This window comes from Jaculus jaculus, chromosome 17, assembly GCF_020740685.1.
Source record: "Jaculus jaculus isolate mJacJac1 chromosome 17, mJacJac1.mat.Y.cur, whole genome shotgun sequence".
Lineage (NCBI taxonomy): Eukaryota > Metazoa > Chordata > Mammalia > Rodentia > Dipodidae > Jaculus > Jaculus jaculus.
Window position 1 is genome coordinate 34278246 of NC_059118.1, and position 27265 is coordinate 34305510.

General features: G+C 45.2%; 1 protein-coding gene and 1 non-coding gene across 2 annotated transcripts; both read left to right on the top strand.

Moving 5' to 3' along the window:
- The first annotated feature begins 7161 nt into the window (after positions 1-7161).
- On the top strand, positions 7162-7375 carry LOC123455715. Its single transcript, XR_006634090.1, has one exon. It is a non-coding gene; the product is annotated as a small nucleolar RNA U3 (small nucleolar RNA).
- A 7128-nt stretch (positions 7376-14503) lies between these two features.
- On the top strand, positions 14504-15032 carry LOC101614229 (60S ribosomal protein L23a-like). The gene has a single exon (XM_045136960.1). The coding sequence runs from the start codon at positions 14504-14506 to the stop codon at positions 14972-14974; it is 471 nt and encodes a 156-aa protein (XP_044992895.1). The 3' UTR covers positions 14975-15032.
- The last annotated feature ends 12233 nt before the right edge of the window (positions 15033-27265 follow it).

Below are 27265 nucleotides of genomic sequence, written 5' to 3' on the forward strand. Positions count from 1 at the left end.
CCGGCAGCAAGGAGCTTCCTCTCCCATTACCCCTGGCCTGGCCCTTTCCTCTCCTTCTAAATTGTGTCACTCACAAAAAATAAGTTAAAAACTTGTGTCACTCTGAGCCTCTAGTAATAAATATATTCTTATATGCCAGCAAAGGCACGGTCCCAGAACCTCTGTTTCGGACTTCTGACACCTGCCAGAGAGTCCCCGTTGCTCCATTCCTTGTCACTGTTGTGAACTTTGGCCACTCCGATACATGTATAATAATATCTTATTGTTTTAATTTGTATTTCTCTGATGAAATATAATGTTGACATGCGTATTTATTATCTGTATATTGTCTTTGGTGAGGTGTGTCTTTGACCCATTTGTGTGTGTGTGTGTGGTGTGTGAGAATGAGCATATATGTGTTCATATGTGTGAGCATGCATGTGTATGTGTATGCACATGTGTGTGCATGTGGAAGCCCAAGGACAACCTTTAGTGCCATCCTCTGTGGGAACACCATCCACCTCTTTTTGTGATAGAACCACTCATTGGCCTGGAACTCACCACCTAGGCTAGACTGGCTGGCCACAGGACCCCAGGAGTTCATCAGGCTCTGCCTCCATGGTGCTGAGATGCCATACCTGGCATTTTTACATGGGTTCTGGGGATCAAACTCATGTCCTCATGCTTGCAAGGAAGGTACTTTAATGACTGAGCTATCTCCCCATATTTGGCTCTTTTTTTTTTGGTAGAGTTGGGGATTGAACCCAAGACCTTGCACATGCTGGCAAACATTCAACCACTGAGCTATTCCTCTATTTTTTCTATCTCACTTTTAACTGGATTTAAAATTTTCTTATTGTTGTATTTAAGAGCTTCTCATCATTTTAGATAGCAGTCCTTTATCAATATGTCTTTTGCAAACAGTTTCTCCTTGTCTTATTCTATTGACAGTGTCTTTTGCAAAGCAGAAAAAAATTTAATTACATTGTCAGTTTGTGGTGGTTTGATTCAGGTGTCCCCCATAAACTTAGTTGTTCTGAGTGTTAGGTTCCCAGCTGATGGCAATTTGGAAATTAATGCCTCCTGGAGGCAGTATGTTTTTGGGAGCTGGCTTATGGGTATTATAGCCAGTGTCCCCTTGCCAGTGTTTGGCACACTCTCTTGTTCCTGTTGTCCACCTGATGTTGCCCAGAAGGTGATGTCCACCCTCTGTTCATACCACCATTTTCCCCTGCCATTGTGGGGCTTCCCCTCAAGTCTGTAAGCCAAAATAAGCCTCTTTTTGCACAAGCTGCTCATGGTTTGGTGAGTTCTGCCAACAATGTGAACTTGACTGCAACAGTAAAGTTGGTACTAAGAGTGGGGTTGCTGCTAGACAGCTGACTATGTGGCTTTGACCTTTTGGAGCTGATTTTCAAGAGGAATGTGGAAGGATTTGAAACCTTGGCCTAAGAGATGCCTTGCAGTGCTGTAAGTATAGCTTGATGGACTATTCTGGTCAGAGTTGAAAGACCTGAATGCAGTAAGAACTATGGACTATGAGTTTTGGCTTGTGACGGTGAGAAAGAACTTTGCCTGGACTGGGCTAGAAGCAGTTTATGTTAGAGGCTTGCTGCTATATCCATGTCCTGAGAATTTGTGCAAAGTTGCCTTTCATAGAAATGGGCTGGTGTGTGCAAAGGGATGTGGCACAGAAATGAAATCTTTAAGCTGAAACTTCTGCCCCTTCAGCTGCAATTATATGAGAGATTACAACCTTTGAGATTGGGCCAACTGACCTTCACTGAGGCAACACAAAGAATGTAGACTCTTTTGAAGGAGCCTGAGTTCTCAAGGAGTGTCCTGTTCCTCAAAGTCTATTTTATTACCCCCTGGATTAACAAATTGGCACCCTACCTGGTATTGTGGAGTATAAGAAATTCAGGAAAGAGAGAGTAACTGAGTTTGCAATGAAGTCTTGTGTTTTGGGAATTGCCATGGACAGTGTGAAGCAGGCTTGCTGGATGCCTGCACAGAGATCCAATGGATCCATGATGATGGTCCGTGGATTGTAGTGGAGACCCAGTGGAGGTACCGGAACCTTGAGATGGCTGCCAAGGATTGCTGCCGGCCCCACATGAAGTTTTCCTGGACTGTGAGTAGCCTAGCTGGAGGGGCAAAATTGGTATTCCAGAAATTTGTTGCTGGTTAGAACTGTCAGACTTGGAGACTTGTCACTGACTAGAGTTGTTGGACTTGGAGCTACAGAGTGTGATGTTTGCCTTGGTTATTTTAAATCTTGTATTGGTTGACTATTTCTTTGCTATGCCCAATGCCATCTTTTGCAGTGTGAATGTTTATTCTATGCCATTATGGGTTTGGGGGGATTTTTTTTTTTTTTTGGCATTATGACTCAGTTAAAAGACATTGGATTATGGGAATGATTGAACATCATTAGGATTGATAAAAACTATGGGGACTTTTAAGGTTGGACTGAATGCATTCATTGTATTTTATATCATGTATGGTTATCAGTTTATGGAGACCAGGGGCAGAATGTGATGATTTGATTCAGGTGTCCCCCATAAACTTAGGTGTTCTGAATGCTAGGTTCTCAGCTAATGGATATTTTGGAATTAATGCCTCCAGGAGGCAGTGTATTTTTGGGGGTGGGGGAGGCTTATGGGTGTTATAGCCAGTTTCCCCTTGCCAGTGTTTGGCACACTCTCCTGTTCCTGTTGTCCACCTAATGTTGGCCAGGAAGTGAAGTCTGCTCTCTGCTCATGCCATCACTTTCCTCTGCCATCATGGAGCTTCCCTTCAAGTCTGTAAGCCAAATAAACCTCTTTTTTGCCCCCAAAGCTGCTCTTGGTTGGGTGATTTCTGCCAGCAATACAAACTTGACTACAACACAGTTGTTCTGTCTTCTGTGTCATATCTAAGTCATGACTGCCAAACCCAAAGACAGGTAGATTTTTCTCTTATGTTATCTTGTAGAATTTCAGCATTTTATATTTCTGTCTATGATCAATTTTGGTTAATTTTTGCTCTCCTCTTTACAGGATGTTAAAGCCTCTTTTAGATCCAATCTAGTTATTTTTTCTTGATAATACTATCAATTGTGCCATTGTTTGGTTAGACTTTCTTGTTGATGTTTGAGACCATATAGGTGGCAAAAATTGACTGTGGAGGTTTGAATCAGAAGGCCCCATAAACTCATGAGTTCTGAATGCTTGGTATGCAGCTGATGGCAAATTGGAGGGTGGAACCTTGCTGAGGAGGTGTGTTTCTGGGAGCCAGAGCCTGGCTCACTCTCTTGCTGCTGTTTTCCACCTGCTGTGACAGAGGTGATGTCTGGCCTTTGCTCATGCCATGCTTCCCCCTGCCATTGATGCAGGACTTGGAGGTTCAGGGAGGGCCTATGAACCTCAACATATCCAAGTTAACAAAGAATTGATAAAGTTGACTCTGAGAAGTGTAAATTATGAATTATTGAGTTTATTAAAGAAGATAAGAATTATGAAGTTTATGGGAAATTGGCATTCAAGGAAAGGCTGAAACAGTTATACACACGCACATGGAAGACAGGACCTGAGGGCCCATTCCAAAAGATTTAGAACACACACACAGTGTGACAGTACAAGTCTGGTGCCGCACATATGGAAGGCAAAACATGAGAGCCCAGGCCAAAGGTTGTAGAAGGAATACGCTCACACACGGGAACAAAGCATAAAAACCCAGCCCTTCACCTGCATACTCACATAGGGTCAGGAAAGTCTAAGAAATAGGATAGTGAAGGACTCAGGGTTGAAAGAGAGATCACACATGTAACAGAGCATCCAAAACCAAGATTGGAAAGTGTTCAAATGAAAAGAAATCCTTTTCCCTCTTCTCAGCCAGACTGGGAAGGGGAAAGAGCTTCTAAGGCAGGAAACAGGAGAGTCCGGTGCCCAGAGAATACAGCCAAGAGAGCCAGAGATTAGATGTTAGTAAAGGGCCCAGAGTTCAGAGGACAATCATACACGTGACAGAATGAAGAGACATCTGAAACAAAATGCATATAAGGAGCACACAGAAAAATACCCAAGCAAGTAACAAAAGCCCTTCCCTCTGGGTGGGGAGGGGACTTACACACTCGAATTGTGACAACAAAACAGGTTAGGCTGCCACAGTGGAAGAGAGATGCAAATGCATGTTGAATCCCCTTTTATAACCCAGGTGCATGAGGGAGAGACACCATGACTCAGAACTGACCCAGAGAGACCAGCCCACGTAATGTGCCAGACCGGGGAAGAAGCAGGGGCGCTGCTGTTGAGGAGCTGTTCATAGTCATCTTGGGTGAAACAGGATCTGATACCAAGTTTTAGTTTTGCCAGGACAAGCAGGGTGGCACCTCATGATTCTCTCTGTGGGTTTCTGTTCCTAACTGACTGAAAACAAAACAAAACAAAACACCCTACCATACTCCTGTTTGTCCATCACCGTCATGAAGCTTTCCCTCAAGACTTGTCAGCCAGAATAAAAACCGTCCCTCCCACCAGCTGCTTTAAGCAGGGGCTTCATTCCCAGCACTGAGAAGGTAATGACATTGACCCTCTTCATCTTTACTGTGGAGGTCAGCTGAAGCGACTTGCTTTATTCTTCGCCACCTATGAGGAACCTCTTGGTTCTTTCAGTGTTTAGTTCTACCAGTTGTGCTATCTACTGGGATGGGTCATTGGGACATTTCCTCCTTCAGGGACTCTCTTCTCTGCAGAATGTGCAATGGTTAGAGTTCAACCTCTGAGTCTCCAAAGCCTCCTTGATCAAGAGAATGGGTGACTTACTGCAGTTGTAGGGCTCTTAGAGAGGGTCCCATCGTCCTCTAGGTGGTGGCTTACCTTGGAGGTCAAGGGCCCAAGCTGCAGCTATTCTTTTAGTTTCTTTGCTGTCTTTGGTTTTGGCCTCTAAGATTTGGTTGTTAAACATCTTGAAGGTCAATTTCATCAGTCTCAAAAAAGGAATAGTGGATTTTAGTTTTAACTTTTGTATAACATGTAGAAAAAGAAGGACTTGTAGTTCTTAGACATATGCATGTCTTTAGTCACCCACATATTGTGTTAAATATGCCATAGTAACCTAAAAGATAATAGCTGTTTACTTAATTAGAGCTATATAAAGAAATCATTTGGAAGAGTTTAAAACAGATGATTAACACTTGATTCTGTTAAGACTAAGTAATATACTTACAAACTGAGCAGAAAACTTAAGCAATTATCCTGATAAAACAAAATACTTGGTCTTCTTAAAGGAAAATTCTCAATTTAATATATTTTATTTGTTTATTTGAGAGAGAAAGAGAGAGAGACAGAGACAGAGAATGAGAATGTGCAGGCCAGGGCCTCCTGCCACTGTAAATGAACTTCAGATGGATGCTCCACTTTACGCATCTGGCTTTACATGAGTACTGGGGAATCTAACCCAGGCCATCAGGCTTTGCAAGCAAGGACCATTAACCACTGAGCCATCTCTCTGGCCCAGTAAATGATTTTTAAAGGTATTTACTTATTTGTGTCTGGGTGGGTGGGGCGTGTGTGATGCCACAGCACATGTGTGGAAGTCAGAAAGCAACCTGGAAGTATTTGTACTCTACCTTCTTTGAAATAGGATCTCTTATGAACTGCCAGACTATAAGTGAAGTTAGGCTAGCTGGCCCTCGAGCTTTAGATTTTCTTTGCTCTGCCTCCCATTGGCATAGTTTCTCTGGAATCACAAATGCATGCCCCATTTTGCATCTAGCTTTCCTTGAATACAAAGGAGTGAGCCTAGGCTAGCAGGCTTTAAGAGCGGCCTTTCCCCACTGAACTCAGGCCAGGAAAGGAATTTAATATGAATTTAAGAATTATAGGATGGGGAGAGGGGGATAAGGAAAGGGAAGAAGGACAGGGAGGAGAGAGAGAATCACTTGTTTGTACCTTAGAGTAGATATATTAGGAGGTTACATATATAACCTCTTTAAGAGAGGTTATATTCAGATGTCTTAGCAAGCTATGTATATGATTTTGGTGACTTTTGAAATTGTATTGTTCAAAGGATCTTAAAAAAGTAAGAATATTTTTGTATACTTCTTCAGTTCAGTGATATCATAAGGTTGTTTCTGAAGTGTACAAGTTTACAGTCTGACAAGCTAAAAACTCATAGGTCAAATATGATCAAAGAACCCTTACTATTCATAGGTCACTAGGAAGGCAAGACAGATTTCTGACTAAATCATACTTCATCATCGTTTACCCAGACTGGTCTAGAACTCTATGTAGTTGGAGATGACATTGAACTCCTGATCCTCCTTTATCTACCTCTCAGGTGCTGGAATTATGGGCACGTGAAACCACACCCTGTCTATGCTGTGCTGATTAAAGTTCTGCTTTCATGCATGCCAGGGAAGCACTATACCAAGTTATCTGCATCCCTTGCTCCATAACATTGTGAGATTTTCTTGATTGTCGGCCAGCAGGAGTGAGAGGTTCTTTTCTGTTCTTATGTCCCCTTAATTTTCCTATCTTTTTATCTTGCCTCAATTTGCCCCTTTGAATTTTTAATCTCTTAATCTTAAGGATCCATGGTGGACACTTTTTGAAGCTTCTTCACATCAAGCAGAGATGAAGACCCAGGCCTTGCCTAATGTTGAGGAACCTGAGAAATCTGACCTTGGAGATCAAAGGATCATGTCTGATGGAAATCTAGAGGAAAAGATGTCCTTACTCAAGGCAGCAAGCCATGTAAGCAATGAAGCCTACATTGTTAAGCCTAACCCTAAGATTAGTACCCAGGATGGGACCTTTTCAACCATGTGCTACCCAAGAGCCAAAATGCCAGTAAGTCATTAAAACTGAAGGCAGAGTAAGATTGAATGTGTCAGTACTTTGTCATGCCTGAAGGAAGGGTTCACAAGACCCCAGCACCCCCAGAGTAGCTAATGGCCGCTAGGAGTTGCTAGAAGAGAGAAAGTTGTGTTCTTTGGGGTGTAGCCACCAGTCAGTTGGCCATTCTACAGTAAATAGCCTTCCACCCATGATCATGCAAGCAACCCTGATTTACTCAGTGGGTCAAAAGAAAATAACGCATGAAAGTCAGATGGGAATTAATGGGGAAGAACTGGGTCAGTGAAGAGGGGGCAGGGATAAGAGAGGGAAACTAGGAGAAACAAGATCAAACTACATTATAAAGACTATACTTTCAGGGATCATTTCTATAGTTTGTTACTAAGAAGTTCCTCTGACTGTGTAGAGTGCCAGAAGCCACGAGGAAGAAGCGTGGCAGTGTCTCCTGAGCGTGAAGCGGCTCTTGGTGTTGCTTTGCTGCAACTGTCATTTGCCACTGATGACCGTTTCTGCTCTCCTTCCAGGGAGCTGAAGGTGGAGGACACAGTCTGAGTGGAAAAAATACATTATATTCATGTATAAAAATGTCAACAATAACTAATTCCACTAGATGAACAGTTGATGAAGGCTTTCCCCCCATTCTATGGATGAGAGTCTCTTCACTCTCACAATTACTTCCATTGATGTACAGAAGCTTTTTAATTTCATGCAACCCCATTTTTAAATTCTTGGAATTATTTCCTGAGCTATTGGAGTCATTTGCAGAAAGACCTTGCCTGTACCTTTCCTGCGTTCTCCTCTAGCAATTTCAGAGTTTCAGGTCTTTGAATCATTCTCAATCAAATCATTCCTATGTGAACTAAATCTATGTGAAGGGTGAGAGATGGGGATCTAGTGTCATTCTTCTGTTATCCATTTGTTGTAGAGGCTCTCTTTTTTGCAGTGTATATTTTTGAAACCTTTGTCAAAAGCTAGGTGTTCACAGATATGTGAGTTTATTTCTGGGTCCCCTTGAGGTAAGGCAGAAAGACAGAAAACTAAGAGAACATGGGAAGGGAAGGGAGCCTCTCCAGATGAAGGCTCTTGTGATTCCATCTAGGCAAAGTTTCTCCATTTCATTATTTTAAATGTAGATAGATTGCATTCTTCATATTTATTCGAGCATCTATAAGGAAGAAGGAAGGAAGAAACATGAAAAGAAGAAGAGAAGGAGGAAGAAATTTTAAAAAACCTGGGTGTGGTGGCACATGCCTTTAATCACAGCACTTGGGGGGCAGAGGTAGGAGAATTGCCGTGAGCTCAAGGCCACCCTGAGACAACATAGTGAATTCCAGGTCAGCATGGGCTAGAGTGAGACCCTACCTTGAAAAGCAAAAACAACAACAAAAAACCTGTGACTTTCACAGTGAGTACCTTCCTGGACTGGTCTCATTGTTCCGTCTTGTAGTCCCTCAGGCATCTGGGTTTTCATCCTTTCATAAAATGAACACCTGTGGAATCTAAATTAATCTATTTTGTCCTTAGAAAAATGTCAAGGCTCCTCCCTCAAAATACTGCTTAGTGTAAAGTGAGAAAAAGATGGGAGCCAGTATGTTAGCAGGAGAATAGTTGGGGGCTGAAAAAGCAAGGTGGCAAAGTCATGCTGGGAAAGAGGTCGTCAAGGTCTCATACCTGCCGGTAAGGGAGGCAGCACCGGCCTGGAATGCTCAGGACCCAGACAGGAGGGACTAGCACAGACCATGCCCCGCAATGGCCTTTCCTGACCCAGAACATACTGCTTGATGATGTTTACTCCTCAAATGCAGCTGTACATACTGCACGTCCTACAAGGCTGATGGACTAATAGAACTTCAGTGATTGTGGAGAGCTGGAATGCTGCAGATTCATTGTCAAATTATCCTTAATTTAGCACCCTTAACAGACATTTATTACCTACCTCTGGGTCTGATCTAGCATCCTGTGACATTCTTTTGTTCTGTGACTATGAAAACTTGATAAAATTGTTAACATACTGGAATGTGGAATCTAAACCTACATTGCTAGGCCATAGCTACTCATCTTAGGCTCCAGAATAACCTATCTGTTACTGCTTTTGAGGTGAGAGTTGTGGGTTTTTCTTCAACATCTAATTGTTACCCACAGGATTTTGCATGTTTCTCTTGCAAGCAAGAGACTGGCTTAGGATATCAGTGGGTCAGTCCTTCACAGTGACATCCTCCTGAGCAGCCATGCTTATGCCTGTCACCCGGGAAGAGAGCATGGAAAACTCTACAGGGGCTTCCTGTCTTTGGTCAGTGGCGCTCAATAAACAGGAGGTGGATCTACAGCCAGAAAACAAAAGCACAAAGACTTGAAAGTAACTTTTGACCCAAGAGCAGAACTGAGCAGCCAAGAAGCAGTAAAGGACAGGAAAGTCACCTACAACACTTCACTACAGAGCAGCCACTCGTGGCATCAAGGAGGAATGCCAGGAGCAGCACAATGCTGCCAGCCGCCGTGAGGTGGACTTCCTACCTGAGACCTCTGCTCAGAGGGAGTCAGGGCTACTGCAGAACGGAATTCAGGGTGAGGCAAAGCTAGAGTTTATTAAACAATTGTTTTAACGTAGGTTGAAGCACAATAAAAGCGAAAGAGAGATAAGAGAGATGGAGAAAGAGAATGATTTATGACTAGGGCAGCCAGCCTGGGTTTGATGGCTCACACCTTTAATCCCAGTATTCAGGAAGGCTGAGCTGAGAAGATCGCTGTGAGTCTCAGACTAGCCTGGTCTGGAGAGTGAGTTCTAGTTCAGCCAGGGATAGAGTGAAACCCTGCTTCAAAACAAAACAAAACAGGGCTGGAGAGATGGCTTAGCGGTTAAGTGCTTGCCTGTGAAGCCTAGGGACCCCGGTTCGAGGCTCGGTTCCCCAGGTCCCACGTTAGCCAGATGCACAAGGGGGCGCACGCGTCTGGAGTTCGTTTGCAGGGGCTGGAAGCCCTGGCGCGCCCATTCTCTCTCTCTCCCTCTATCTGTCTTTCTCTCTGTGTCTGTCACTCTCAAATAAATAAATTAAAAAAAAAAAAAACCAAAAGCAAAGCAAAACGAAACAAAACAAAAAGACTGCTTCCCCCACCCCTAGAGACTGACTGAGACCTTAATTACCCACAGTGAATACCAACAACCCCACTGAGGAGAGCCCTCAAGGAAGAGTGGGGCAAGGAAAGTGGAACAGGGCAGAGGGGTTTATAAATAGCTTATTTGTTGATTACAAGGTTAGTTACTTCCCAATTTCACACTTCTGATAAATTCCCCTTAAATCTATAAAGACCTGAGTGTAGAGCACATCAGACCATCTGCCCTGTTGCCTAGAAATGATGGGGTGTTTTTCTTCAGGGTCAGGCTACTGAACTCTTGATCATGATCAATAACCCAACAGTGACTCCCAGCTGATTCCCCATTTTATAGGAGACTGATACTGGCTCCCTTCAAACTGTGCTTTTTGCTTATATATATGTTGCTTTCTGATGGCCAGATTTGGTATGCTGAGTAAAAGGTACTGCCTCAAAGATGTCCTTAGCATGTGGTATAAGGAGTGGGGCATGTTCTGTAGGTCTGTTTAGACAGTGACCTCCAAATTGAGGCCATCACTTGTTCTGTTAGCACCCCGCCCCCTTAAGTGGGGCAGAAGGATAGAAGAAGCTGACTGGAGTCCTATGTGTCTCATCTCACACGTCCTTAGACTTTGCTAAAACCCCAGCAGTTTAGGCTTTGGCTAAAATTTTCTCCATTGAGAAGGTCTTATGAAACCAGAATTCTACAGTAATTTTAAAAATGGTTTCTTTTACTCTTCCCGCTGAAAGCAAGGGGTTTGGTGAGGGGGGTCTCCAATACTCACTGATCATTAGACCTGGCAGAGCTCCTGGAGATAAAATTTACAAGTGTGGGGCCTCCCCTCTCCAACTTTTCTACACGTCTTAGAATCGGTACCAGCAAGTTCGCAGTCACAGCCAGGCTTTCCAGCCCGGTCCAGCGTGGGCGCCTTTCAGCTCTGTCGAACTGCGCTGCTCTGCATTTCCCCACCAGTCTCCCCGGGCCAGGGGAAGCCATTACCCTGTGCCAGCACTTCTCTCAGCCTAGGGAAAGTTGACTTTTGCATTTGTTATGCTTTCCACCTGTTACTTTTTTTTTCTTGTCTGAACCTCTTGTGTCTCCTAAAATTATCATGTTCATGTTTCCGGCTTCACTTGGAGTGTTCCTCTCTAGGGACCCATGATGGCTGATAGTGACCATCAGCTTGACAGCATCTAAAATCACTTGGGAGACAAACCTCTGGGCATGTCTGCGAGGGACATTCTGTAGTGGGTTCACTGAGATGGAAGAGGCACTCTACTTGTGGGTAGCAGCATATCATGGACTAGAATGCTGGGCTGAATCCAAAGGAGAAAGTGAGCTGAGCTTGGGCATCCATCTCTCTTGTTTCTGGATCGTGGGTGCAATGTGGCCAGTTGCTTCATATCCCTGCAGCCATGCCTGCCTGCCAGCCACGATGGGCTATTTCCTTGAACTGGGAGCAAGAATAGACCCTTCCTTCCTTAAGCTGCTTTTTGTCTGGTATTGTCACAGCCACAAGGAAAGTTAATACTGGAGCCTTCCCTGACTTTCGGGTATGTTAGGGACCCATACCTCCTATGTGCTCACACAGTCTTTTTGGATTCCTATAACCTTCATCCTTCTCTGTCATGACTACCAGTTCGCTTGTCAGATCGGGAAGGACTGTATCTGTCCTGTTCACGCATTGCTCTCAGCACCACCCAACAGTGCCAGGCATTTAGTCCCATTCAACAAAGAAGTGCTGGGAGTGGAGTGAATGAAACAGCCTATCTACCCATATAATTTGGTTATCATCTCTTTATTTTTGTTTTATTTATTTATTTTTATTTTTTATAATTAACAACTTCCACGATTATAAACAATATCCCATGGTAATGCCCTCCCTCCCCCCACTTTCCCCTTTGAAACTCCACTCTCCATCATATCCCCTCCCCCTCTCAATCAGTCTCTCTTTTATTTTGAGAATTAATTGCTATATATTAACTCAATGACATTTACTAAGGGGTCTACCAGTGCCCAGCATGGATTACAAAGCTGATTATGAAAAAACTACAGAAATATGGAAATAATTTATAATATAACTGACAAAAGAAAAAAAACACAGCACACCAAATGTACAACATGATTATAACCCTAAGAAATCTGTGGGAGGGTCCCTGGTGTTGTGCAGTGGTTTTAAGGATTTCTATTTTTAGTTAAAGGTTTTTTCTTCAGATGAAATCTTAGAAGTCCAAAATATACATTAGAAAAAGCAGATGATTTTTTTTTCTTAGTATGAGGCATGGGTCAGCGCCTACTCGCTCCTTTCTTCCTCTTCAGATCCTCCCTATGCCACTTCACACTCCAGGGGGAGGAGAAGACCACTATGGTTTCTTCTCAGAGCATTATTTGAAAATTCCACAAATAGACTTCTGTATGACATTTCAGTTTAAAAACATACTCTTCTTTGATCTCTCAAAATGCCACTTAAAATAACTGCAAAGAAGCCTAAGAGGCCCAAGTCAGTGGGATACTGGGACTGGTGAAGAGGCCATGTCAGCTTATTTTTGGAACATGAATGGGGAGTGGTGAGAGGGGTCTAATCCACAAAACTGAAGCCTGTATGAAGGGTGAGGGTAGAGGACACCAAGACATTGGCTCATGGCCTAGAGCCCCAGAAAGATCCAGGAATTGGAGGAACTGGATTCTTCTGGAAAAGAAGGCTATAATGTGAGGCTGATACAGGGCTTGGGGATGCTTGGACTTCTTACTCAACTTTCTGCAGCCTCATTTTTACTCCAGGAGCCAGGCTTCCTCCCTGAGAAAACCAGCAACAAGAGGCTCCAGACCTAGAGAAGCAGCTGCCCAAAGGTGGTGGACATATCTCACTGAAACAGGCAAACTACCTGACTGGCTTTTGGTGGGACATGCCACCCAAATGGGGCCATTTGAATCCATTCTTGGCATTTTTATTTGCTAACATTGGAAAGGAAAAGTAGAGTTGGAAATAGGAAAAATTACAGGAGCTAGTTGTGGTGGTGCATGCTGGTAGGCTACTTGCTGAAGGGGATGAGGCAAGAGGATTGTGAGTTTAAGGCCAGCTTGGATTGTATCTTTGCCCAGATTTGGTGGCTTGTAATCCTACTGCTGAAGGATTTTTTGGGGGTCCAGGTCTAGTAGAAAATAGCTATATATTTGGGTTGGAGAGATGGCTTAGCAGTTAAGGTGTTTGCCTGCAAAGCCAAAGGATCCTGGTTCAATTCTCCAGGACCCACATAAGCCATATGTACAAGGGGGTACATGTGTCTGGAGTTCCTTTTCAGTGGCTGGAGGCCCTGACATGCCTATTCTCTTTCTCTCTCTACCTCTTTCTCTCAAATAAATAAATAAATATTTTTTAAAAAAAGAAAATAGCTATATTAAAGAAAACTTGCACCCAGTTGTAAATACCCTAACAGGCCAGAATGACCCACAGGGTAAAGCCAGGGAATAGAGATCAATCCCCACCCACCTGTAAATTACTGATAAACTTTAGCTTACTGGAGCAAGAGTTATAAGAAATTTATCACCCTTTATGGTCACACTGCAGATGCTTACTTAACACCATGTACACTTCTGTAGTTCTTCCTTGCTTGATTCTGCTTAGGTAAAAAGTATTAAACCCATTCTCTCTCTCTGCCTCTTTCTCCCTCTGTCACTCTCAAATAAATAAATAAAAATGAACAACAAAAAAAATTTTTTTTAATGGGCTGGAGAGATGGCTTAGCGGTTAAGTGCTTGCCTGTGAAGCCTAAGGACCCCAGTTGTAGGCTCAATTTTTCAGGACCCACGTTAGCCAGATGCACAAGGAGGCGCATGCATCTGGAGTTCGTTTGCAATAGCTGGAAGCCCTGGTGCACCCATTCTCTCTCTCTGCCTCTTTCTCTCTCTGTCACTCTCAAATAAATAAATAAAATGAACAAAAATTTTTTAAAGTATTAAAAAAAACCCTCCACATGCCTAAGCCTGGGGATGGTGTCATTACAGAGAAATCTGCGTGTCAGCCCACTAGTATGAACAAATCTTCCTCTCCTCTGTCCAAATGGCTCTGAGTATCAGTCTCTCTAGGAATTCAGGCAGTATTCCTGGAGGCCCCATTGAGATCAGACTGCAGGACCACTTGGGGTGATTGCTGTCAGCTGCTGTCCATCCACCTTCTTCACCTCTGACAAGAGGCAGCACACTTACCAAGCTGCTCCATTTGGCCCTGAAGCCTGGAGCTCAGATCCATGGTGAACACAGCCTTTGTCTAGTGGTCAGCTTCAAATGTATGCTGGAAATTACAAAAGCTAGAATTTTCACTGCAATGAATACCGATCAACTCATCAATATCATCGCCAAGGCGGTGGCTGAGAGGAAACAGCCCACAGAGAAAAGGAGAAATACCACATAAAAAGGCCAAAATCATGGCAGTGGCCCTCAGAGAAAAAGACCCAGATTGCCACCGGCCAATAAGAGAAGCCATCACATTCCATTAGAAAAGGACCAATGTACCTGTAGCTATTGTACGAAGTGAGGTCATTGGAAGAATGAATGCCCTAAATAAAAGAGAAGACAAAAAAACCTTTTCGCCAAGATGGTGCCGAAAGCAAAGAAGGAAGCTCCTGCCCCTCCCAAAGCTGAAGCCAAAGCAAAGGCCCTGAAAACCAAGAAGGCCGTGCTGAAAGGCGTCCACAGCCACAAAAAGAAAAAGATCCACACGTCACCCACCTTTCGGCGACCCAAGACATTGCGCCTCCGGAGGCAGCCTAAATACCCTCGGAAGAGCGCCCCCAGGAGAAACAAGCTTGACCACTATGCCATCATCAAGTTCCCCCTGACCACCGAGTCGGCCATGAAGAAGATAGAAGACACCACCACCCTGGTGTTCATTGTAGACGTCAAGGCTAACAAGCATCAGATCAAACAGGCTGTGAAGAAACTCTATGACATTGATGTGGCCAAAGTCAACACCCTGATCAGGCCTGATGGAGAGAAGAAGGCCTATGTTCGGCTGGCTCCCGATTATGATGCTTTGGATGTTGCCAATAAAATTGGGATCATCTAAACTGGATCCAGCTGGTTAATTCTAAATACACCTTTTTTTTTTTCACTATAAAAAAAAAAAGAGAAGACAAAAGAACCCAAGGTTGGGCTGGAGGGATGGCTTAGTGGTTAAGACATTTGCCTGCAAAGCCAAAGGACCCAGGTTTGATACCCTAGGACCCATGTTATCCAGATGCACAAGGGGGGGGGAGACACATGCGCCTGGAGTTCATTTGCAGTGGCTGGAGGCCCTGGTGCACCATTCTCTCTCTGTCCCCTTCTTTCTCTGTCAAATAAATAAATTTTTTTTTTTTAAAGAACCTAACATTGTGAAGCGATAAGACTTGCCATGATTGTGGTCTTCAAGCAAACCCATCCACCCAAGACCCAGCACCTAGGATGGGAGACTGAACCTGACTGAGGGTGACTGGGCCCCCAAGAGCCCATGCTCATTCCCCACCAGCCAACTCAGCAAGGACTCTATCACAGCTGTCAGGGCCACAGGGACCACCAAAAAGTACCAAGTTTGTGAGCCAACTTCAGTGGAAGGCCACCAGGTCTGCATGGGATCTTATATGTGTCTGAAGCTCCACAGCCCCTTTTAGGAAGAGATTTATAATCTAAATTAGGCACCACAGTATCAATGGACTTGGACCCCACCACCAACTCTGGCACCCTGCCAGTGCTGACTCTAGAAGTCCTCCCCAAAGAAGAGTGGTGACTGTGCTGTGGGGCCCTGGCAGGAAACATTCAAGACTCATGCCAACTTAGCTGGTATTTGGAGTGCTACCCCTAGGTGTGGGACACACAGAAGGAGATCAGCCTTGCTAAAGGCCATCCACCTGTAGCAGTGACCCTCAAGCCTGGTGCCACTCCCATAAGACAGAGGCAATACCCATTCTCCCTGGAACCCTAGCTTGGGATATCCCCCATATCAAAAGGCTCAAAGAAGGAAGAATTCTACCAGAGAGTCAATCTCCATGGAACACCCCCACGCTTCCAGGAAAGAAGCTGGGGACCAACGATTATCAGCCAGTGCAGTGTTTCCAAGCCACTGAGTCTCTACACCCTGTGGCCCCAATTCTACACACCCTACTGAGCTCAATGGCCCCAGGGCAGCAGTCTTTCCTTGCCTGGATCTGAAGGATGCTTTCTTCTGCTTGTGGTCAGCAGAAGTAAGCCAACTCTTGTTTGTCTTCAAGTGGGAAGATCAGAGATGGGGACAACAAGCCGGCTGACACAGATGTGACTGCCCCAATGATTCAAAAACTCCCCCACCATCATTGGGGAAGCACTGGCAAAAAGACCTAGAGAACTGCCAACCAGCAGAATGCACTCAACTGCAATGTGTAGATGACCGCCGCCCCCTCCAGCGAGGCCTGTGAGGAGGGCATTGATGAACTGTGATGGCTTCTACAGGAGACAGGACACACGGTCTCAAAGAAGAAAGCTCAGACCTGCCAGGGCGAGGTCACCTACTTAGGATATCACCCCATCCTGGGAAAAGGGAAATTGGGAGAGGGATGAAAACAAGTGATCACCTGGTATCCTCACCCTAAGACAACAAAACAACTCTGGGAATTTCTGCGGGCAGCCCCATTCTGCCAGCTCTGGATCCCAGCAGGGCCCCTCACCCCGCCCTCCATAGATCTTCAATGAACCTTTTAAAATGGACACAAGGGCTGGAAAAATGGCTTAGTGGTTAAGGCACTTGTCTGTGAAACCTAAGGACACAGGTTGGATTCTCCAGGTCCCATGTAAACCAGATGTTCAAGGTGGCACATGTGTCTGGAATTCATTTGCAGTGGCTAGAGGCCCTGGCATGCCCATTCTCTCTCTCTTCCTCTCCCTCTCTCTGTCTCTAATAAATAAATAAAAATTTAAAAGTGTAAAAAATAAAATAAAATGGACACAAAAAGAAGAGGAATCCTTCAACCAGCTCCAAGGAGAACTAAGTGAAAACCCATGTTAGCACTCTGAGACATCACCCAGCCTTTCATCCTGTATGTACATGAAAAGAAGGGAGTTGGGTTAGGGGTGCTGACCCAACAACTGGATCCATGGAATAGACCGGTGTGTACCTATGTAAGCAGCTAGACCCCATGGTGGCAGGGTGGCCACTCTGTCTCCAGGTATTGGTGGCCACAGTATGGCTGGTGCAGGAAGCAGATAAACTGACTCTTAGACAGACCATCGCAGTCAGGATATCCCACCATGTCACCTCCTTGCTCAGTGGGACAGCTAATTGTTGGATGACCGGAGAGCAGGTGGCCCAGTACCAGACTGGGCTGGGAGAAAGTCCCAGGGTGCAGAAGAAGGCAGTTTGAACTTTGAATCCTGCCACTTGTTTGCCAGAAGAGTAGGGAGAGCCCCTCCATTCCTGTGAGGAAGTGGCAGAGGAAGTATTTTCTTCCTGACCTGACATGAGGATGACCCACTCCCTAATCCAGACTTAGGACTCCTCACTGATGGGAGCCAGAGTTTACAGCAAGGAGAATACCACACACGGTATGTGGTAACTACGGCCAATGAGGTCTTGGAGGAGGGGGGACTTGCCAATGATTAGTCGGCCCAAAAGACCAAATTATATGTGCTCACCAGAGCCCTCCTCCTTGCAGAAGGGAAGTGAGCCACAGTTTATGCTGACTTTAGGTATGCCTTTGCCACCCTACATTTCCCTGGGACCATCTAAAAGGAGAGAAGACTGTTAACATCAGGAGGGAAAGAAATCAAAAGCAGTGACCAAATCCTTCAGCTCTGAAAATGATCTCCCCACCTCCCCCTGGGCCATCAAATGCTTCACTGCCAAGCTCACACTCGAAACAGAGATAAAGTGAGACAAGGAAACCAGCTGGTGGACCAGACAGAAAGCTCTCCTCGAGGAAATGAGCTATAGCCCTCCTCTCCTGAGACCCCAGAAGATATGTTTTACCCTCCCAGTCCTCCCTGGGCAGCCTAAATACCACCCCAAGGGAAAGGAGGAAACATTAAAGAAAGGAGCAATTGAAAACTCAGGGGGATGGCTGGTCACCCAAGGGGGCTGAATAATCATCTCAGACTGGGGCTATATGACCTACTGGCACATACCAAGAAGTGCAATGACTGAGAAGTTCAAAGTTCAATGATTGCAGGGAAACGTACTGGTCATACCTTAGACGTTGGTCCTGTGTAGACTTTGTCACTCTAGGGGCTTGGAAAGGAGCCCCTGAAAAGGGCAAAGGGTCTCAGTGACTGGTAAAAATTTCTGTCCTGAGCTAGGGAGAGGCCCTAGAATTAATTGGGAACGGACTATAGAGATGCCCCAACGGTGGGGCTCTCAAAACTATGGAATGAGTTGGTGTGCCAAAAGTCACTGGCAGGGAGCTAACCCACTGGCCACATTCAGACTAATCATTAAGCCTGCCAGTGTGTTGCTACCTGTGAGCAGGGTCAGCACTCTGGACCCCTGGGCTCCCTGGCCAAACCCAAACCCAGGAACCCGAGGGCAACACTAATCCTCCCAAGTTAAACCCAGATGCTCCCCTCATAGAAATGTTTCAACTGGCAAACACCAGTCATGAGTTGATAAGGCAAGCATACCCAGAGCTTGGGAAAGATTGCTGGGTCTGTTTGAGAGCTAGCCAGTGACCTATACTGGAGTAGGAATCACTAACCTATCCCTGTACAGCAGGACCTGAGATAATCTAGCCACCAAAGATGGTACCTGTGTGGTAGGTCCATAGTACAGACTCTGGGAAAAACAAACTATTTAGGAGGAAAGGACAACTGCACAGGCTGGCTCCAGATGGTGCTTCCTAGGGGGTTGACTGTACCCTAGTTTTCTTGACCTCTGACTTAGATATATTCCCAAGAGATAAGGTCTCCCAATACCTGACTAGCCATGCCAGGCAGAAGATGAGCCAGGTCCTAGTCCCCATCTTCCTGGCTATGGCCTCAATGGGGACAGCGGCTACTGGGGCACCTGCCATAGGGGTCCAGCTGGTACAGTACAGTCAACTATCTAATCAGATTAAAGAGGATCTCAGCTTAGTTCAGCAAAGCATAGTTACCCTACAAACCCAGATAGATTCTTTGGCCCCAGTTATGCTGCAGAACTGCAGGGGGCTAGACCTGATGGCAGAAAAAGGGGCTACCTGTGCTTTCCTGGAAGAGGATTTTTTTTTTTTTTAATGCAAGTCACTCAGGGGTAGCAAGAGAAAATGCCAGACAACTCTTGGAAAGGATTAAGACAAGGGAGAGAGCTAGACTGTCTGGCTGGCAGAACACCTGGCGCTCCTGGGGCCCTTAGCTGGCACCCCTAGCTGGGCCCTTGGTTATGGTCCTCTTGGCTCTACTGTTTGGCCCCTGCCTGATTAACTTCATCAGGAATTGAATCAAAGCAGTAAGATTACAGGTCATCCACCAATATCAGAGGATCCCGTTAGAAGAGTCACGGGGATCATGAAGATGAAGAGGAGCGAATCTAGTAGAAAATAACTATATTGAAGGAAACTTGCATCCGGTTGTAAAAGTCCCAACAGGCCAGGATGACCCACAGGGAGAAAGCAGGGGACAGGGATAAACCCCCACCCACCTGCAAGTTACTGATAAACTGAGCTTACTGGAACAAGAGCTACAAGAATTTATGAGCCTTTAAGGTAAAACTGTGCAGCTGCTTGCTCAATGTCACATACATTTCTGTAGTTCTTAACTACTTGCTTCTGCTATAGATAAAAAGTATAAAAGACTCCACACGCCTAAGGCTGGAGCTGGCACCGTTACAGAGAGATCTGGGTGTCAGCCTGCTAGTGTGAGATCTGCCTCTCCTCTGAACAGCCCTTAGTCTCAGTCTGTCCAGGAATTCCCACAACACAGGGAGGGATTGTTCAGGAGATCCAAGACCAGTGGACCCAAAATGTTGGGTCCTTATCCAATTAACAAAAAACGGAAAAATATGAGCCCCAAGATGAGTTAATTATGAATTGTGAGGTTTAGTGTGGGGAGGATTAGGGTCCAGGGAGAAGGCTACCTGAAAGATTCCAGCCAGAGGGGAATGTCTAGCTGGGAAGAGGGAGGGTAGATGGAGAGACTCTCCACAGAGAAAAGCTTATGGAGAAGATGTGCATACAGAAACACACACACACACACACACACACACACACACACACACACACACACACACACAGAGAGAGAGAGAGAGAGAGAGAGAGAGAGAGAGAGAGAAAGCAAAACATGAGAGCCAAAAGATCTCCTTTACAAAAGAGACCAGAGAGGATTAAGAGATGGTAAAGGGGGCTGGAGAGATGGCTTAGTGGTTAAGCGCTTGCCTGTGAAGCCTAAGGACCCCGGTTCAAGGCTCGGTTCCCCAGGTCCCACGTTAGCCAGATGCACAAGGGGGCGCACGTGTCTGGAGTTCGTTTGCAGAGGCTGGAAGCCCTGGCGTGCCCATTCTCTCTCTCTCCCTCTGTCTTTCTCTCTCTGTCTGTCGCTCTCAAATAAATAAATTTAAAAAAAAAAAGAGATGGTAAAGGAGTTGGGGCTTATAGGGTTAGGGCAAAATGAGAAAAGCACCCCAAAACAAGACAGAAAAATCTCCCCCACTTCCTAGCTGGGCTGGGAAGGGGAAAGAGTTTACCAAAGCAAGGACCAGGAGAGGCTGGTGCAGGAGATGAAGAAGCAAGAGAGATTATACACACATGCCACGCCCATTAATATGGGTCATTCACCCAATTTGGATGAGGTATGTAAGGGAGAGACCTGATTGGTTTGTGGACTCAAGGGGCTGACTCAGAAGGGGTCAGACTACCCAGTTGAGCTAGGCTGTGGAAGAAGCAGGAAGTGCTGTTGCTGAGGAATTGCATGTAGCCATCTTGGATGAGACTGGATCAGACGCTGGTTCTAGTCCTGCCAGGGCAGGCAAGGTGGCATCCATGTTTTCCTTGGGGATCTGTCCCTAGCTGACTGCCTATAAAAAAACAAATCTTTTTCCTGTTTCTCCTTCACCAACATGTGAGAGGCAGAGGCAGGGGGATCAAGAGTTCAAAGGTAGCCTTGACTACATAGATGGTTTGAGGCCAGCCTGGGCTGTGTGGTGAGAAACTGTTTCAAAACAACAAAGATTACAGGAGGTAGGGCTGGAGAGATGGCTCAGCAGTTACAGTTGGTTGCTTGCAAAGCCTGCCAGGGTTCAATTCCCCAGTACCCATGTAAAGCTAGATGCACAAAGTGACACATGCAATGACAAGAAGCTCTGGCGCACCCATTCTTTCTTCTCTCTCTCTCCTTATCTCTCTCATAAATAAATAAAGATACTTTAAAAAATTGTAGGAAGCCATTGTTTTGGACTAAGAGCTGCTTTAAGTCCTCATAAAACTGGCTGAAACTCAAAATGAAATCTCATGCCAATGTTGCATGTACCACATTATCTGACTTTAGGAGAGACCCGGATTAGCCAGATCACAGCCAATTTCAATTGACATGACAATTAAGTCCTTTTGGCTGAATTCTCACACAAAAGAAGTAACCTGTATTAGCTAATCAGCAATTTTCCTATTGTTCTGTCTTCTGTCCTCACCTCACAAGGCATTTTTTGTTCCTTTGTTTTTGCTTCCCAAGTTGATAATACAGTCTTCCACACAGCTCATTTGACCGTTGTTTTTTCTATCTGATGAAGTGACATGTTAACCCATTGCATAATTGAAAATAAAGTCAGCTAAGATTGTTAATTTTTTGCAGTTTTGTGTGTGTGCACATGTGCATGTGTGTGTGCACACATGCGTGTGTGCGTGTGAGTCCTGGGTGTGCTGTCCTCCTCCTTGCCCTTGGCTCTGCCAGTCTCTGTAACCGCCCCTTTCATCCCTTTGTCCTGCTCTGCTCAGGTGCGTGTGTGAAGTGCCACAGACGAGAGTCTATGTCTCATGGCAGGAGGGTGGAAGCCTGAGATCCAGGGGTCCCCAGTGTGCTTTTGTGCTGAGGCCTTTCTCCTGGGCTTGGACACGCTGCCTTCTCTGCGCGTCTTCGCATGGTCCCCCTTCTGTGTGCACCTGCTCCCACCTCATGCTCTAAGCTGCCAGTCACATTGGATACGGACTGCCTAATGACTGCATTTGGCCTGGCGTGTTTCTTTAGAGGTCTCTCTCCGAACACAGTCATGTGCTGGGGTGTGGGGGCTAGCACTGTGCTGAGGGCACGTCAGCCCCCGGCATCTGACACGGACAGCAAATAGCTTTTGTTCACTTTACTTTTTTATTTGCATGTGTGTCAGTGTGGTGTGTGTGCACATGTATGTGCTGACGTGGCATCCTTTGTGCCCACCAGCTGTGGCCAGGGAACATCAGGCATACACCTCCAGCTCTCATCTGCCAGTTTTTCTTTGCAATGGAGTCTCTTACTAATTTTGGAGCTTGCTGTTAGTGAGCCCCAGTGATTGTGGTCTCTGCTCCTTATAGGAGAAGGCTTACGGAAGTGTGTGGCCGTGCCCAGCTGCTTACCTGAGTTCTGGAGATTCGAAGTCAGCCCGCAGGCTTGGGCAGGAAGCGCACTTAGCCACTGAACATCTCTCATCTCTCCGCCATTAGCTTCTAAAATCACTTAAGCTATTTTAAATTTAGCCTACCATTTGTGCCCAGAGTGCCAACTCACCACTTGGTGTTGTAGTGCCTGGTGGACTTGACTGTCTTCAGTGCTGTCATGGAACTCTGTACTGCCACCCACTTCCTGTGTTTATGTTCCCTAAGATGGGAAGTTGATCCAAGTGTGAACAGCCAAGGAACCCAGATGACCAGATGAGTAAATTCTACTTTCTGGCTGCCTGACCCTGGTGAGGTTCTTTGAGCCTTGATTTCCTTCCCTGTGAACTAGAGTTGTTGATAACAGTAGATACGCGCGGGCTGGTTTAGAAGATTAGCCGTGTTAATGGATGGAAAGCACTTAGAACAGAGACTGGCATATGGGAAGCATTATGTCAAGTGTGTGCGCTATTATTTATTCATTCAGCAGTCTCTCCAGAGAATAATTATGTGCCATGTACATGGTAGGCACTTAGTAAATATTTATCCATTCTCACTCATAAATGTATTGCTATAGTAAGTGGTTCTTTTGTTGTTATTGACTTTGATTTGCTTTTTTTGAGCCAAAGCCTCAGTCTATAGTCCAGGCTGGTTTTAAACTCCTGTTTTCCTGTCTCCTCTTTTCGAGTGCTGAAGAGTTTGACCAGGTTCAAATGGGGAGGCATGAGGATGGTAGATGGAATTCCTTTATTAACACCTGCTGCTCTGCTCATTGGGCTATTCTCAAGAAAGCCAAAGGCAGAAACTCTCAGGACAAAAGAAATTCCTTACTTTATAGCCTTTGAGGGGGCTGTCTTTAACTTGAGTGAAGGCCTTGCTACTGGGTGATGTGTCAGAGGCTGAGAGAGCACAGGATGGATTACAGAGTCCCAAATCTGAGACCTATCTGGTTGTGTCATCCTGCCCTGGCTGTCAGCTTTCCTCTCTCTCTACAATCTGGGGTCAGGAGGAACTGCAGGAGGCTGCCTACTTTGTCTCAATAGTACTAACATCTGTCCTGTTAAAGGGACAGGGTCTATGTGGTGGTTTGAGTCAGGTGTCCCCCATAAACTTAAGTGTTCTGGACACTAGGTTCCCCAGATGATGGCAATTGGAAATTAATACTTCCTGGAGGCAGTGTATTGTTGGGGGCAGGCTTATGGGTGTTATAGCCAGTTTCCCCATGCCAGTGTTTGGCACATTCTCCTGTTCCTATTGCCCACCTTACGTGAGCCAGGGGGTGATGTGCACCCTCTGCTCATGCCATCATTTTCCCTGCCATCATGGAGCTTCCACTCAAGCCTGTAAGCCAAGATAAACCTCTTTTTCTGCCAAGCTGCTCTTGGTTGGGTGATTTCTACCAGCAATGCAAAATGGGCTGCAACAGTAAAGTGGTACTGAGGAGTGGGGTTGCTGCTAGACACCTGACTGTGTGGCTTTGGCCTTTTGGAGCTGATGTTCAAAAGGACTGTGGAAGGATTTGAAACCTTGGCCATGTAGTACTGTAAGTATAGCTTCATGGACTATTCTGGTCAGAGTTGAAAGACATAAATACAGTAAGAACCATAGACTGTGAGGTTTGGCTTATGAGGTTGAGAAAGAGCTTTGCTTGGACTGGGCTAGAGGCAAATTGTGTGAAAAGCTTGCTGTTATGTCCATGTTCTGAGAAATTGTGCAAGGTTGCTTTGCATAGAAATGAACTGGTGTGAGCAGAGGGATATGGAACAGAAAGAAAAATCTTTGGGTGTCACGCCTTTAATCCCAGCACTTGGACGACAGAGGTAGGAGGATTGCCATGAGTTCGAGGCCACCCTGAGACTCCATAGTGAATTTCAGGTCAGCCTGGTCTAGAGTGAGACCCTACCTTGAAAAAAAAAAAATCTTTGGGTGAACTGCTGCCAGTTCAGCTGCAATTGAGAGATCACAACCTTTGAAATTGGGACAGCTGACCTGCATTGGGGCAATAGGAAGAAGGTAGACTCTTTTGTAGGAGCCTGAGTGCTCAAGGAATGTCCTGTTCTTCAAAGTCTGCTTTATTCCTCCCTGGATTAACAAATTGGCACCCTACCTCGTATTGTGGAGTATAAGAAATGCAGGAAAGAGAGGGTCACTAAGTTTGCAACATGGTCTTGTGTTTTGCAATTGGCCATGGGCAGTGTGAAGCAGGTTTGCTGGATGCCTGCATGAGACCCCATCAAGCCATGAGGATGAACCAAGGGTTGCAGTGGAGACCCAGTGGAGATACTGTGACCACAAGATGGCTGCTAAGGAAAGCTGCCAGCCCCGATGAAGTTTACCAGGACAGTGAGTAGCCTAGCTGGAGGGGTGGAATTGGAATGTCAGAGACTTATTGCTGGTTAGAATTATCAGGCTTAGAGATTTGTCACTGGCTAGAGTTGTTGGACTTGAAGCTACAGAGTTTAATGTTTGCCCTGGTTGTTTTAAATCTTGTATTGGTTGAATATTTCTTTGCTATGTCCAGTGCCATCTTCTGCAGTGTGAATGTTTATTCTGTGCCATTATGGGGTTTTTGAGGTTATTTTTTTTTTTTCTTTTTGGTTTTCCGAGGTAGGGTCTCACTCTGGTCCAGGCTGACCTGGAATTAACTCTGTAGTCTCAGGGTGACCTTGAACTCATGGCGATCCTCCTACCTCTGCCTCCCGAGTGCTGAGATTAAAGGTGTGCGCCACCATGCCCGGCGAGGTTATTTTTTGGTATTATGGCTCAGTTAAAAGATCTTGGACTATGGGGATGTTTGAACATCATTGGGATTGCTAAAAACTATGGGGACTTTTAAAGTTGGATGAATCCATTGCATTTTACATCATGTATGGTTATCAGTTTATGGGGGCCAGGTGTGGATTGTGGTGGTTTGAGTCAGGTGTCCCCCATAAACTTTGGTGTTCTGGATGCTTGGTTCCTCAGCTGATGGCAATTGGAAATTAATGCTTCCTGGACACAGTGTATTGTTGGGGGTGGGCTTATGGGTGTTATAGCCAGTTTCCCCATGTCAGTGTTTGGCACACTCTCCTGTTCATGTTGGCCACCTTATGTTGTCCAGGGCGTGGTGTCCATCCTGTGCCCATGCCATCGTTTTCACCTGCCATCATGGAGCTTCCCCTTGAGCCTGTAAGCCAAAATATACCTCTTTTCCCCCCAAGCTGCTCTTGGTTCTGTGATTTCTACCAGCAATGCGAACCTGACTGCCACAGTCTATGACCTAACAGTGAGCACGGGGATGGCAGGTGAGCACCACCGGCCCGATCCATGACCCGCGATGCTTCAAACCCTGGCGACAGTGTAGTGCCACCGGCCACTTCTACCGCTCTCGTCTAGTCCGTGGTCGCCAAGAAGCACATACGGCTCTGAAGCATTACCTGCAAAAAATTTAAGCAACTGGTTAAGACTTAAAAAAAATTTTTTTGTATAGTGTAATAAAAAATTCTAAGATGTTTTAAATTTAATTAATTAAATTTAAGTCAGAGGATGGCAGGGGAGAAAGATGATTCGGCTCACTGCATTGGGCCACAAAATACTTCTGATGGCTCATGCTCCTATCCAAAAATGTCCCTGCTTTACACAATCCCACCCTTCTTACCTATACCCAGGGCAGGTTCAGTGTAGACTATTTATGCCTTTCTTCTACAAATCCTTGTGAAACGACACTTGGCTATTAGGTAGGTCAGGCATATTCCTAACTGCTATCAAGCCTGGCTACAGAGACTTGTCCTTTGACCCGGTTCTTTCCCTGGCATCTGTAATGGCTTGATAAACCCTCTTATTTCAGAGATCCCTCCACCACAAGAGCTTTGGTTGGACAATTGGAAGCTCTATTATTTAGGATGAAAGACAGGTAGAAGTCAGGATTGCTGGCCTCTAGTCCTCAAAGTATCTTTATACTATGAGCTATTGGACACAAGTCTTAAATTTCTGGGTTTGGGAGTCTGTATTTTCAAACTGAGGCTGAACTGTGTAATACTTAGGATCTTTAAGCCAGCATTCTGTTCTGCTACTTATCTTTGAAAGAACGTCTTACATCATGATCAGATCCCTTAAAAGCTCTTTTAAGTTTAAAGTTGAAACATTATACTCCCCTTTTTTTCTTACTTCAAATATAATGGTAATAATAGTCTTTGGTAATTCTGAAATGCATAAAATGCATCACTAGGTATCAGTTATAGAAACGAGAAAGGAGGGCTGGAGAGATGGCTCAGTGGTTAAGGCACTTGCCTGCAAAGCCTAATGACCAGAATTTGATTCCCCAGTGCCCATGTAAAGCCAGATGCACAAAGTGGTGCAGTCAGTGGCTGGAGGCCCTAGCATGCCCATTCTCTCTGTCTCTATCTCTCTCTGCTTGTAAGTAAACAAATTAAAATAAATAAGAAAAAAGTTAAAAGTTGGCAATATTAGTATTAGCTATTGCATCTTTTAATAAGTTAAACTTTTTGTTTCCTAATAAGTAACCCTCCCCCCACACAAAAGACCCTAAAATGGTTAAGAAAAGAAATGTTATTTTATTAAATTTCAACTTCTTGGTCATTCTTAATTCTTCAGAGCAGTGTTTGAAGTTTGTTGATCTGCAACTGTGGAATCTCAGGTACTGAGGACAGTGAGGGAGCGAGAGGGGGGAGATACAAAAGAAGTAACTTTATGGTGTATGTTTCCAGTGAAGACTGTGAGACACAAACACAAAGCACACAGAAACCAGGTGGGGACATAGCCTGGCGATAGGTCACATGGTTAGCATGTAGATGGCCCTGAGTTCAAGACCCAACACCACAAAACAA